This window comes from Astyanax mexicanus, chromosome 22 (genome assembly GCF_023375975.1).
Source record: "Astyanax mexicanus isolate ESR-SI-001 chromosome 22, AstMex3_surface, whole genome shotgun sequence".
Classification (NCBI taxonomy): Eukaryota; Metazoa; Chordata; class Actinopteri; order Characiformes; family Acestrorhamphidae; genus Astyanax; species Astyanax mexicanus.
In genome coordinates this window covers 7,503,913-7,518,230 of record NC_064429.1, presented here as the reverse complement: position 1 = coordinate 7,518,230, position 14,318 = coordinate 7,503,913, and the positions used below count along the sequence as shown (strand labels likewise).

Sequence of the window (14,318 nt, the reverse complement as noted above, 5' to 3'; positions counted from 1 at the left end):
GGTCAGCCCTGACTCCATAAACGCTTTACAGGAGCAGTTACAAAAGCATTACCAAGTTTTATCAGTGTGTTGAATAGCTGGGATCCTGTCCAGGGTTCAGTGCTCTGTAGAGATGGGCGAGTCCCCACCCACCTCTGGTGCTTACTTGTAAATAAGTTTCCAATATATTGGAGCTGCCAGTGTTAGAATAGGTGTGTAGGACATTTACTCACCTTTAACCATGTCTGAACTAGCAAAGGAACCCGAGGCCAGTACGCCAGGTAAGCCCTGAATGGAATAAAACAATTTTAAACTTTGAAAGATGCTAAAACTCTTGTCAGGTGGTTAATAGCATGTGACATTCTTGGGAAAACAATGAATTAATCTATTAATGCATTTCATATGACCGATTAATATATAGTGTAGATCAGGGGTGTCCAAACTTTTTTTGTTGGGGGCCAGAAGGAGAAATAGTCACGGGCCACAGACTCTGTAATAAAACAAATAATGAAATATACCACTTTAAATAATACATTTTTCTGATTATTTCATTTACTCACCATTTTACTTGACTTACTATCTTTATCTATCTTTGACAGTGTTGTGTAAACTAAGATTTTTTAAATTGATGTTTCATTTCATGATGTCTCTTATTATTAAACTCCTTAATTATGGCAACTTTTAGACTCTTTGGCCAGTTTTTCTACGCTACAACTGTGCACTCTTTCCGCTTTTAGACTCTTTGGCTCGTTTTTCTACGCTACAACTGTGCACTCTCTCCGCTTTTAGACTCTTTGGCCCATTTTTTTGTGTTACAACTGCGCACTCTCTCCGCTTTTAGACTCTTTGCCACGTTTTTCTGCGCTACAACTGAGCACTCTCTCCGCTTTTAGACTCTTTGGCCCGTTTTTCTGCGCTACAACTGAACACCCTCTCCGCTTTTAGACTCTTTGCCACGTTTTTCTGCGTTACAACTGCGCATTCTCTCCGCTTTTATACTCTTTGGCCGGTTTTTCTGCGTTACAACTGCGCACTCTCTCCGCTTTTATACTCTTTGGCCCGTTTTTCTGCGCTATAACTGAGCACTCTCTCCGCTTTTAGACTCTTTGGCCGTTTTTCTGCGTTACAACTGCGCACTCTCTCCGCTTTTATACTCTTTGGCCCGTTTTTGACACCTAGCGTTCAAACTTTGTATCTTACATTATAAAAACCAGCTTAACAGCGGGCCAACTTTCATTTCTATTTCTAAAAAAGGAAGTTTGGACACCCCTGAAGAAAGAATGTTTTTGCCCCCTTAAAGATTTTGGTAACACTTTACATTAAGTGTTGACTAACTAACATGAACTAATGCATCGTTTACCATGAATAAGACATGAGGTAATACATTATTAACAAAGCTTAGGTAATGTTAGTTAAACACGGAACAACAGCATTAATTAATAATGTTATTTTCACATGAACAAACATTAGAAGTAAAGCATTTGTTAAGATGAACAATAAAACATACACTGCATTAATAATGTTAACTGTTAATGTTGCGTAAACAAGTAACAACTGCCTAAGTTAATCTTCTTGTCATTTGCTTATATGCTGCAGGTATGCATACAGTAATTGTTAAATATTTATTAATTAAATATTAGTTATAAATATATTTGGCAGTGATGATAGCTAGTTACGTGTTGTATTTACTAATGTCCGTTAACTAATATAATTATATATTTTACATTTTTACTTCTATTAGAAATACATCTCTACATGGATTAGAATTATTTTAATTTCACTTTACATCAGGTATATATTTATTTTACTGAACAGAGCTGTCTGTATAATCTGAGGAATAACTGAAAGAATTGATGCCTTACTCTTAGTTAATCATTCACTCTGACCTTCACCTGAACTTTTTTAGAATTGTGTCAGACCAAAGTCCCAAAGCATCACAAGCCAAGAGCATGCCTTTTTATAATAGCCCCAAACAGACACCAAACAGAAGCATACCAGATTTAAACCAGCAGTACCAAATCTGATACTGCTATTGCCTACGTTAGCCAAACCACTTCAAGTTCACTTTGTTTTTCTCTGCAGAAAACACAGGGATCAGTGTGTCACTCAGAGCATTGCAGAACATTCTTGGCGGCACCACCTTGACCCTAGGGATGTACAACCTTTAGCCATACCTGTCAAGTCTCCCGTTTTGGTCGGGAAACTACCGTATTTTACTCCTCTTTCCCGCCGTCCTCCCGTATTAGTATTTTCCCGTAAATTTCCCGTATTATATTAAGATTAAAAAATATATATTATTGAGGAGACAGGGCACTGACCGCTCTGTGTCTCTTAACCAATCGTGGAGCCGGTTCAAGGAGAAAGTCCCGCCTTTCAGGAGAAACAGCCAATCAGCTTGCAAAGAAGGGTCAGTGTGGGGAAGCCCCGCCCCCTGTCGCTGTGAGTTCAGGCAGCTAGTCGGAGCAGCTGATGTTAAAACATTCAGCGATTTTTCTTAAAGAAAGGTAACGGTAGGATAACCATGTTAAACTGTGATGAGATTTTTCTGATAGCTGCTCAAAAATACTTGTCTCCGAAACAAAACACACAGATTAAACCTTTTAAAAATTTAAAAATTACAGCTTGTGACTCAGTTTAACTAGAAATGTGGAGAGGACTGAACCTTCGTTGGGCTGGTGGGACGGTTTTAAGCGGACAGAGGAAAATATCCTTTATTTTTAAATCTAAAACTTGACAGGTATGCCTTTGGCATATCCTCATATGTGGCCAATTTAGTTGAATGTTAGTAAATTGAATTAGTAGAATGTTACAATGTTGACTGACTAAACAAACCAAGAATTTAATGGTTGGAATGGAATGAATGTAACGATAATATATGTAAGTACAACATTAAAGAGAATAGATTTATTGGGGCAAACAATAATGTAATTGAAAGGAGGCTCTAGTACTTTTTTTGGTGCTTCTAGCCTGGATAAGATGAGATACAGTTGGCCATACAGACTTTGTATGGTCCCAAAAAAACGCTTGATTGGGGACAAATCTGGTGGAGACATTCCTGTGAAACCATTGCTGTGCAAGATCCTGCTAAAATGATATCATTCCAGTCTATAATAGTGCAAGTTTCTCGTTTACTACACCACCCAGCCTAGATGGTGTGAAATTCATCAAAACAATCCCTTCAAAAAGTCTGTGAACAGAGCAAAACATCTTTGAGTGCATCATTAAAAAAAATTCTGGCATTCAACATGGCACAACCCAAATATAGCTTCTAAGAACAAATACTTTTTAAACCTTAATTATGTAAAAATATTGGTTATCTTTACTGGAGCAAATATTTTCCAGATGTCTTTTTACTTCTACTTCTTAATTTGTTTTATTTTCACACAGTTATCTGAACTTTCTACTCATTACATTTTAATAAAAACAGCCTGGTTACTCCCATTTCATTTCAGCTCGTTTTTATTCCAGCTTCTCATCATTCAATAAATAAAACCCCTATCCAGATAAATCTCTTCATCCAGATAGAGTGAATAAATCTGATTGTGATTGGATGTAGAGAAGTATAAACATATATTCTGACTTCCTATTGGTTTCCTCCAGCAAGAACATAGCAGACGTATGTAGTCTAGTATGAAGATGATCCGTGCAGAGACTCAAGAAAACTCCAGACAAACTCCAGTCCAACTAAAGCTTTAACTTTAATATATATTTACATTCTACTAACATACATTCATTTACAATCAGCATATATGCAGCTGAAACAGCATTGTAGGACCCTGCAGTTCGGCTTAAGCATTTGCTCCTAATATAGCAATTATATATTTCTCCTTATATCACTGTTACTTTTATACTTTTAAACTAATTCGTTTTCAAACCAATACTTTTACAATTTTCCTTAAAGAGTAAAAAGCTTGAGTAGATACTTTAACTTCTACAGAAGTACTTTAAGCCCTAGTATCTATACTACCTACAGAGTAATGAATGGAGATACTTTTCACAGTCAGACATTTGTCTTCTTTTTTCTCTACCATCCACCAGGCAATAAGAAGCGTCCACTGGCCCAGGGTCTGGAGGGCATTGCTCCTTTGGTGACTTCAGTGGAAGAGACTCCAGAACCCATTGCTACAGTAATAAAAGGCAATATTCCTTCCTGGATCAATGGAAGCTTCTTGCGCAACGGCCCTGGCAAGTTTGAATTTGATGAGAGCAGGTAGGAAATATTTATATATATTTTTTCTGACTATAAGGCGCACTTCATTATAAATCAGAAAAGGTCTATTTTTTGGTGTATTTTCGTACATAAGGTGCATCAGATTATAAGGTGAATTAATAGACGCTAGTAAGGATGCCTACATCGAAGTGAGCAAGGGTGTCTTCATGTTTCCCTTTTAATGTGGAAGTGCCTAAGTAAACAAAACTGTAATTCTTAAAAATAAAAAATTATTTCAAAGTCAAACAAGCACTAGATGTTAATCTACACAGATTTCTCTCCTAAAAAAAGCCTAGATCTCCAATGTTTTGTCTAAGAGTGAGTTTTCAGTGAAGTTTCTCCAGCACTATGGCTGGATGCAGCAGCATTAGCATTAGCCGCTAACCACAGCACTAGCAGGATGTAAATGCCGCCCGATAGCATTATCCCAGGGCACTATCAGCTAGCAGTTGTCCCACATAGCTTGTTTTAACACGGCAAACATGCAGACTACAATCTGATGTACTCGCCTCTGAACAGTGAAAGAGCTAGCGCTGTGGTTAGCGGCTAATGCTAATGCTGCTGCACCCAGTCTTAGTGCTGGAGAAACTTCACTGAAAACTCACTTTCATAATTCTGTACTTTAGTGGAGTCCTTTTCTATGTGAAGGCTAAGACAGTCCTTTTATTGGCTCATTAATCCAATTGATTGGCTAATTAGTCCAATTGAGCCCAAGCTGTGCCTGACCATGACTGAACGGTTCCTCTGCCTCCTCAACTCAAAAGTGCTAGGCAGCTGTTTGAGGAGACCACTATTGCTGAATGTAGGGAAAAGGTTTGAGCTTAAAGAAGTTATAGTTGGTAACCTTTAATGTCTTCTCAGGTACAACCACTGGTTTGATGGCATGGCGCTGATGCACCGTTTTCACATCCGTGATGGTCTGGTGACCTACAGCAGCCGATTTCTACAGAGTGACTCTTACGTACAGAACCTGGAGAAGAACCGCATTGTGGTGTCAGAGTTTGGGACTTTGGCCATGCCTGATCCATGCAAGAACATCTTTGCTCGGTTCTTCTCTCGCTTCCAGATCCCAAGTACGTTTACTGTGATTTTCAATTATTTTTTAAAACTGTCAGGATAATAGTCTTTAGGTTTTTAGTATGAAATGGTAAGTTCTGGAGAAAATTCTCTGTCCTTTTATATATATATTTTTGTTCTGCTCCACAGAGTCCACTGATAATGCAGGCGTGAGCTTTGTCAAGTACAAGGGAGATTTCTATGTGAGCACAGAGACCACCTACATGCGGAAAATCGACCCGCAGAGTCTGGAGACCAAAGAGAAGGTGCAACAAGCAGAATGTAGGCTTGGTGGGTTCCAGATGGGCATGGACTCTGAGTGGGCTTTTACATATATTATAATAGGTCTAGGGGTTCCATTTAGGCTTATTTGTAGGGTACAACCCAGATGGGGTCTATGTTTAAACCCATCATGTAAGTCCCATCACCAACACCCAGACATCACAAGTTACAAAAGTTCATTTTAGGGATTTACCCCCAGACCTGGACTTGGAGCAGCTGCCAGCAAAAACTTGTTTAGAGATGTTTTTAAAGCAGGGAATTGTTATATCTTCAGGTGGACTGGAGTACATACGTCGCCATCAATGCAGCTACAGCCCATCCACACTACGGCCGTGATGGTGCAGCCTACAACCTGGGAAACTCATATGGAGCACGAGGTACCCAACCTCTAAACCAGGGGTGTCCAAACTACAGCCCGTGGGTCATTTGCGGCCCGTTTCCTTTTTTGGAGCGTCCCGCGAGGTATTTTAGAAATAGAAAGTTGGCCCACTGTTAAGCAGGTTTTTATAATGTGAGATTCAAAGTTTGAACACTAGGTGTCAGAAACGGGCCAAAGAGTCTAAAGCGGAGAGTGTGCACATTTCTAGAGCAGAAAAACGGGCCAAAAAGTCTAAAAGCGGAGAGGGTGCACATTTCTAGCGCAGAAAAATGGGGCAAAAGAGTCTAAAAGTGGAGAGGGTGCGTATTTCTAGCACAGAAAAACAGGCCAAAGAGTCTAAAAGCAGAGAGAGTGCGCATTTCTAGCGCAGAAAAACGGGGCAAAGAGTCTAAAAGCGGAGAGAGTGCGCATTTCTAGCACAGAAAAACGGAACAAAAGAGTCTAAAAGCGGAGAGAGTGCGCATTTCAAGCACAGACAAACGGGCCAAAGAGTCTAAAAGCGGAGAGGGTGCGCATTTCTAGCGCAGAAAAACAGGGCAAAAGATTCTAAAAGCGGAGAGGGTGCGCATTTCTAGCGCAGAAAAACGGGGCAAAGAGTCTAAAAGCGGAGAGAGTGCGCATTTCTAGCGCAGAAAAACAGAAAAATAAGAGTCTAAAAGCGGAGAGAGTGCGCGTTTCTAGCGCAGAAAAACGGGCCAATGAGTCTAAAAGTTGCCGTAATTAAGGAGTTTAATATTAAGATTAAACATCAATTTGAAAAATCTTAGTTTACACAACACTGTCAAAGATAAAGATAGTTAGTAAAATGGTGTGTAAATAAAATATTCAGGAAAAAAATATTATTTAAAGTGGTATATTTCATTATTTGTTTTATTACAGAGTCTGTGGCCCGTGACTTCAAATATATTTCTCCTTCTGGCCCCCAACAAAAAAGTTTGGACACCCCTGCTCTAAACTGTCTAAATCACATATACAATTTTGTGCTGATTGGCTGCGCTCTATTGGTCCTATTCTTTTCTTTTGTGATTAAGCTAAAAGGGTAACTAGCTGTTAGCATTGTGAAAATTGCACAGTCCATTTTTGTCATTGTTTATTTGTACTGTACTGTGTACTGTTCTGCTTTTTTAAAGGATATTTCTATAACATTATCCGTGTTCCTCCTGCTGAGGGAAAGACAGATGGAGCTGATCTCAGTGGTGCAGAAATCCTCTGTTCCATTCCAGCTGCTGATCCAAGGAAACCATCCTACTACCACAGCTTTGGTAAACCCAACAATACTTATCAAGATCCAATAGCTCCTGTCATGGGATAAGATATATTAGGCAACAAGTGAACAGTCGATTTTTGTTATGTTAATGTGTTGAAGCAGGAACTATGGGCAAACATGGGAATCCAGTCAGATCAAATTTCTTTTTTATTTATTGCTTTTTACAACTGGCAATAATGTTGTTGCATAGCAGCTTTACAGAGAATCAAACAGCGTATAAAACACACTATAAAAAGCAAACAAAACTAAAAGTTTTTCTCCTTGATTTTTAAGTTAGCTTAACAAAGAATATATAATTTTACCATAAAATACAGCAAACTATCTTTATTAAGTTTAAGTAACTTTATTACGTTTCTTGTTAAAAGTTGGTGTAACTAAATAATCTGTGTCGACAAAATACACAATTTTTTTTAACCCTAGTTCCGAGACCAAACCAATTACTCGGCACTACTGCACATGCTCAGTGTGACCCTTCAGTTGAGCAGGGACTGCACAGCAATTATGCAGGGGTTTTCATCTGATGTTGGTCATGCTATTTGCATATGGGGCGTGACCTCCCATTTCTCACTCACCATCAGTGTGGATTAGTTTCTCAGAGGGCTCTGGGGTCATTTTCTTTTTTATGGGGGTCCTCTGTGATTTTATTCCTGTCCGGAACAACCATGTGTGGGTTTTTCTCAGACGTCCTTTGAGAAAATTACAGGTTGAATTATCTCCTGTTTTTCTCTGAACTCCGTGGTTGTCACGCCCTTGCTCTGGTGCCCTGTGTTTCTCCGTTTCCCAGTGTGTTCCCCAGTAATTTTCCAGTCAGGTGTGTGTAATTTGTAGCTCCGCCCCCTCATTCCCCGTTTCCCTAGGTGTGTGCTTCCTGTGTGTATATATAGTCCTCTTGTGTCAGTGTTTCCTGGTCAGTCATTGCACCTTCCCCTGTTGGTTTGTCTACCAACGTTTTCTAGTCATTTCACTCGCTTCTGGTCCTTGTTTATTTTTTGTTTATTTATTCTGTGCCCTGTTTAGTTCTGTATTATTTCAGTTCCTCGTTTGTTTCTTTGTTTATTACACCCTGTTTGTTTATGTTATCGTTACCCTTCCTTTGTTTTGGTTTGTTTCTCTGTTTATTTGTTTATTTATATAATAAAACCACCTTACCTGCATGTACGTCCTCCTCCGTGTCTCCCTGCCTGCTCTAGGATTACAGTGGTACTCTGGTAATTTTAGTCCCGTCCAGATGCACATCTCTGAGTTTCATCACCTCGCGTTTAATAAAATAGTTACTTGTCCACTTCCACGAACTTTATGCAATTACACTTTGAACTTGCGTTTCCATGGAGATCCATGTAAACACAATGGAGAGTGGAAAGGGAGCTACTGAACGCGATTTTGTGTGACTGAGAAAGCAACAGTTTTATCACTGAGTAGAAGTGTGAAATATTTGTTACAGATGTCGCCCAGAGACTAATCCAATCCGGATGAGGCTGTACACAATATTAGGTTTTGTTATCCTTAGTGAAACTTAAAAACAAGTTTGTTGATTGTTGATTTGTCTTTGCAGCTATGTCAGAGAATTACGTGATCTTCATTGAGCAGCCGATCAAGCTGGACCTGCTGAAGTTCATGTTGTACAGAGTTCAGGGCAAGAGTTTCCACAAAGTCATGTCCTGGGAGCCCCAGCTGGACACTGTCTTCCATGTCATTGACCGACGAACAGGCCAGGCATGTCAATGCTTTCTCCACAACAGTGGTCTCAAATACACAAAGGGTTTGTTTAGGCTTAAGCCTGCATTCCTAACAAACAGCCTGCAATGATTTAACATAGTGTATTTTTCAGACTATAAGGCACACTGGATCATAAGGCACACTATCAATTAAAGTCTATTTTCTGGTCTATGTTCGTACATAAGGTGCACCAGATTATATGGCAGATTAAGAGACACTAGTAAGGATAAGCAGGGGTGTCGCCATGTTTCCCTTCTAATGGGGAAGCTGGGGGAAGTGCCTAAGTAAACAAAACTGTAATTCTTAAAAAAAAAATTATCTTTCAAAATCAACCAAGCACTGGATTGTAATCTACACAGATTTCTCTCCTAAAAACTATTCAGTTGGGTGAATAAAGTGCTTATGTTTATTTACAGTAATCTTAGATTTTCACTATTTTGTCTAAGTGGGATGTAAATGCTGCCCGATAGTGCTATATTGAGAAACCTTGATTGTTCCGGTAACCCAGTGAGCTATCAGCTAGCGGTTTGTCCAAGTTAGCTTGTTTAAACACAACAATCATGCAGACTATAGTCCAATATACTTGCCTCTGAACGACGAAAGAGCTAGCGCTGTGGTTAGCAGCTAATGCTAATGCTGCTGCACCCAGCCTTAGTGCTGAAGAAACTTTACTGCAAACTCACCCTAATAACGCTGTACTTCGGTGAAGTGGCTTTACTGCTTCTTAATACATGACTAGTAGAACTAATACATAAGGCGCTATTGGATTATAAGGCACACTGTAGATTTCTGGGAAAATTAAAGGATTTTAAGTGAACCTTATAGTCCGAAAATTACGGTACTTGAGGGATGCATTTTCTTACAACTGTACTGTATGGGCATGTCTAAGGCATTTTTAAAAAGCTTCTCTTCTCAACCCTATTGTCTATATTAAATATTGTGTTCTTTTATAAAGGTACTTAAAACATTAAATGTCTAATATTTTTCATTGCAGCTAAGCAGCACCAGGTACTACACCAGCGCCATGTTCACTCTTCACCAAATCAACGCCTATGAGGATAACGGTTATCTCATCATGGACATGTGCTGTGGAGATGATGGCAATGTGATTGGTGATTTCACAGTGGAGAACCTCCGCAAGGCAGCAGGAGAGGAGCTGGACAAGGTAATATATTTATGTACAGTGTCTTCATGGAGATTCCAGTATAAACCTGATTATTTCATTTACACACCATTTTATTTGACTTACTATCTTTATCTTTGACAGTGTTGTGTAAACTAAGATTTTTCAAACTGATGTTTAATTTCATGATGTCTCTTAATATTAAACTCCTTAATTACGGCAACTTTTAGACTCTGGCCCGTTTTTCTGTACTAGAAATGCGCACTCTCTCCACTTTTAGACACATTGCCCTGTTTTTCTGTGCTAGAAATGCGCACTCTCTCCGCTTTTAGACTCTTTGGTCCGTTTTTCTGCGCTAGAAATGCGCACCCTCTCCGCTTTTAGACTCTTTGGCCCGTTTTTCTGTGCTACAAATGCACACCCTCTCCGCTTTTAGACTTTTTGGCCCGTTTCTGACACCTAGCGTTCAAACTTTAAATCTCACATTATAAAAACCTGCTTAACAGCGGGTCAACTTTCATTCTATTTCTAAAATACCTCGCGGGCCGCTCCAAAAAAGGAAACGGGCCGCAAATGGCCCGCGGGCCGTAGTTTGGACACCCCTGCTCTAATTGGTCAGAGCTGTCTGGTGCTGAAGAAAGAAAGTTAATACAGCACTAAGATTTTTTGTTCTATAGCCTATATCTGTGCAGTGTATAATTGCTTCAACACTGAACTCTGAAACGCTGAGTGTTTTCAATGGAACGTGCCGCGCAGATGTACAGATAGTAGGCCGAGTCGTGTTGCTGTGAGCAGTGAACACAGCACAGACCACAACTGTAAACAGCATGGAGCAGCAGAGAGCGTTTGTTCATAGCTGTGGTAATTAACGTTATCTGGCTAATATGTCAGATTAAACTGCGCCTTTTTTTAGCAGTTTAGCTTAAATAAAATGAGTATATTTTTTAAAGTGACTGAGCAAGATAAACTAAACTTCATTCTCATTGCTTTTGCAGTTTTACAATTCCTTGTGCACAAACCTGCCTCGACGATATGTCCTGCCTCTGGAAGTAAATGGAGAAGAACCAAATGACAAAAACCTCATCAGTTTACCCAACACCACCGCCACAGCTGTGAAGACCGAAACTGGGGTGAGATGTGAGAAAAAATGCAACTCATACATACAGCATGTAGAAAAAATAAGTCATTAACCATTGACTACCTTTTTTATTTAATATAAACAGGTGTTCTGCACACATGAGAATCTCTACAATGATAATCTTTTGGAGTACGGTGGCCTGGAGTTCCCACAAATAAACTACAGTCACTACAACGCTCGTCCCTATCGCTACTTTTACGCCTGTGGCTTTGGACACGTGTTTGGCGACTCCTTGCTTAAGATTGACCTTGAAGGAAAAAAGCTGAAGGTCTCAAGTTTTATTTCTATCTTGTCATGTTTATAACATCTTGAGCTCTATCTTATTCCTTTTGCAAGGTGCGTTGTGATGCTTATTGCTATCTTACACGCAGTCAACAATGTATTTTCAAACTTTGCACCTGCTTCATTTCAATAGCAACAGTGCTTCTGAATATATTTACATAAAAAAAAAATTCAGGTAAAATATTGCTATATAAAGGAAAACACAGGTGCAACTCTGATTGAAAACAATCTAAACAGATATAAACAGTCAGACGTTAATCTTGTCAGTGAATTGTCAACACAGCTGCATCCCTAAAACACATTCACTCTGCTTGTTAAGCACACATGAACACACAGCAGTGCACAAACCCATAGCGCATGCCTGTTGTCAACTATGCAAACTTTTACATAAACAATAATTACAATAAACAAGTGTGAACAAGCAGGTCAGTTGTATCTACTGAGAAACACTGGACATGTCCAGGTAGCCGCGCCTCTAAAATAGCAATCTGCCAAAGTCAGAGCACACCTGGCTCTTAAATAGATCAAAAAGCAAGTGACACACTGACTGGCTTATTGCACGTTACACCCAAAACACACTATTTTCAGCTGCGCAAGGTGTACTTTTCCCATCGTTACGATAGCAAAGACACACTGACGCAGCCTAAATCAAGCTGCACGGTGCAGAGTTCACTGCTCCGCTATAGATCCCTACATTAGGGCCCCTTATCAGTTATCTAGAATGTATTAAATTTGATTAAGCCATCAAGTTCAATCTGCAGCTTTTGATTTTGCTTGGAATTTCTATTTGCAGTTGATTAATCCATTGCTCTCTTTGGCAGGTGTGGCGCCACCCTGGTCTGTTCACGTCAGAGCCTGTGTTTGTTCCAGCACCAGACGCCAAAGATGAAGATGACGGGGTGGTCATGTCTGTGATCATCACGCCAAGAGAGGTGACGGTCCAGCAGTGTGTGGAACCCTGCAACTTTATTATATATATATATAATATATTTTCCTGTCTCTTAGCATGACTGATTCAACTCGTCAACTCATTAATAAGCTCTTTCAGAATTACAATCAATTAGTTAATGCAGGAAATTATCTGGAATGTTCTGGGAAGGCTTCAAGTAGTTACAGGGATCATCATACTGATTAATAATGTACCTAAACCCTATTTTTATCTCTTTATGTAGAGGAAAAGCTCATTCCTCCTGGTTCTGGATGCTAAGACCTTCACAGAACTGGGTCGTGCTGAGGTACCTGTGGACATCCCTTCTGGAACTCATGGACTGTTCAATGAGTCAAGCTAAAATCAGGATGCAAGACTGTGTGGAGCTCCCATAAGTACAATAAAACAATGTGTTTCTGAAAAAAATATCAGAAATAAAGTCCTGTGTTTTTAATATAATGATCTGAGTTTTATGCAATGTGACCTCATTGTGAAGCATGGTAGGAAAACAGCTGAGGAATACATGATATGGGCCTTGTGTACCATTGTGAAAAAGTATATAATACACCATGTATGATCTAGACCCCATCTACAGTGGTATGAAAAAGTATCCAGATTTCCAGTCAATATCAGCAGATTCTTGAGAATAATGTTTAAGAATCAGTGAGAAGGTTGAAGTTTGAAGCGCCCGGGGCTGGATCCTTCCACAAGACAACGACCCTACACTGCTCACAGAGGAACAACGTTCTGGAATGATCATCACAGTCCTCAATCTAGACCTGAATATTATTAAAAATCTGTGTTGTGATTTAAAGCGGGCTGTTCATGCAATAGTTTCTTAGTGTCTTGAAGAGGTTTCTGGAGGTGCTGAACAATAGTTGCTGCTTTTCCTTCACACTGTGAAGCTCCAGCTCATCCCAAATAAATCTCCTCAAATCACCATCTCAGTTCATCAGGTTTAGATCAACGGATTAACTACTATTACTATTACCCTTAATTGTTTTTACGTCTTTAATATTAATCTACACTGTAGAAAGCAAATTAAATTAAATTAAAAAAATGAAGGCAACTTTAACATTCATTGATTTAAGTTAATTTTGATTTGATATTGTTTTATTCAACATTTAAAAAAAAATGATTTTAAAGCTGTGAACAGTTTGCTAAATAAATGTAAAGTAAAAAAAAATGTGAAACCAAATTTTTCAGGAGAAACAATTTATTTATATATTTTATAAATATACACATGTCCAGATTTTACAACATTCCTGTTTGTTGACACAAGTATGGTTTTCGTGTATTGCCTGACATGAAACAATGGTTTGACATTAATAAATATTTCTATCTATAAATGTAAAATGTTTCTAATATTATAATTAAAATAATAATATAAAACTGAAAAAATATATCATTTATAAATATTTATAAATATAAATATCAGCTAAATATTACTTAAACCAAACCTTTTCTATTATTCCTTAATACAGCTCTGGAAAAAAAATAATAAGTGACCACTTAAAAATGATGAGTTACTTTGATTTTATCAAATTTAAAAACTCTGGAATATAATCAAGAGGAAGATGGATGATCACAAGCCAGATTGCACCAGAAGTGGCATAAAGTTATCCAAAAGCAGTGTGTAAGACTGGTGGAGGAGAACAGGCCAAGATGCATGAAAACGGTGATTGAAAACTAGGGTTATTCCATCAAATATTGATTTCTGAACTCTTAAAAGTTAATGAATATGAACTTGTTTTTTTTTTGTTTTTTTTTTTTTGCATTATTTGAGGTCTTAAAGCTCTACACCTTTTTTATTTCATCCATTTCTCATTTTCTGCAAATAAATGCTCTAAATGACAATATTTGTATTTGGAATTTGGGAGAAATGTTGTCCGTAGCTTATAGAATAAAACATCAATGTTAATTTTACTCAAACATAAACCTATAAATAGCAAAATCAG

At 38.6% G+C, this 14,318-nt stretch overlaps 1 protein-coding gene across 1 annotated transcript; it reads left to right on the top strand.

The window, feature by feature from the left end:
- Positions 1-92: 92 nt before the first annotated feature.
- On the top strand, positions 93-13,300 carry bco2l (beta-carotene 15, 15-dioxygenase 2, like). The gene is made up of 12 exons (XM_049470397.1): positions 93-260; positions 4,018-4,189; positions 5,051-5,262; positions 5,396-5,511; positions 5,802-5,904; positions 7,037-7,168; positions 8,726-8,886; positions 9,884-10,054; positions 11,008-11,142; positions 11,236-11,418; positions 12,254-12,364; positions 12,605-13,300. Exons 1-12 carry the CDS (start codon positions 221-223, stop codon positions 12,719-12,721), a joined length of 1,653 nt encoding a protein of 550 aa, XP_049326354.1. The 5' UTR covers positions 93-220; the 3' UTR covers positions 12,722-13,300.
- The last annotated feature ends 1,018 nt before the right edge of the window (positions 13,301-14,318 follow it).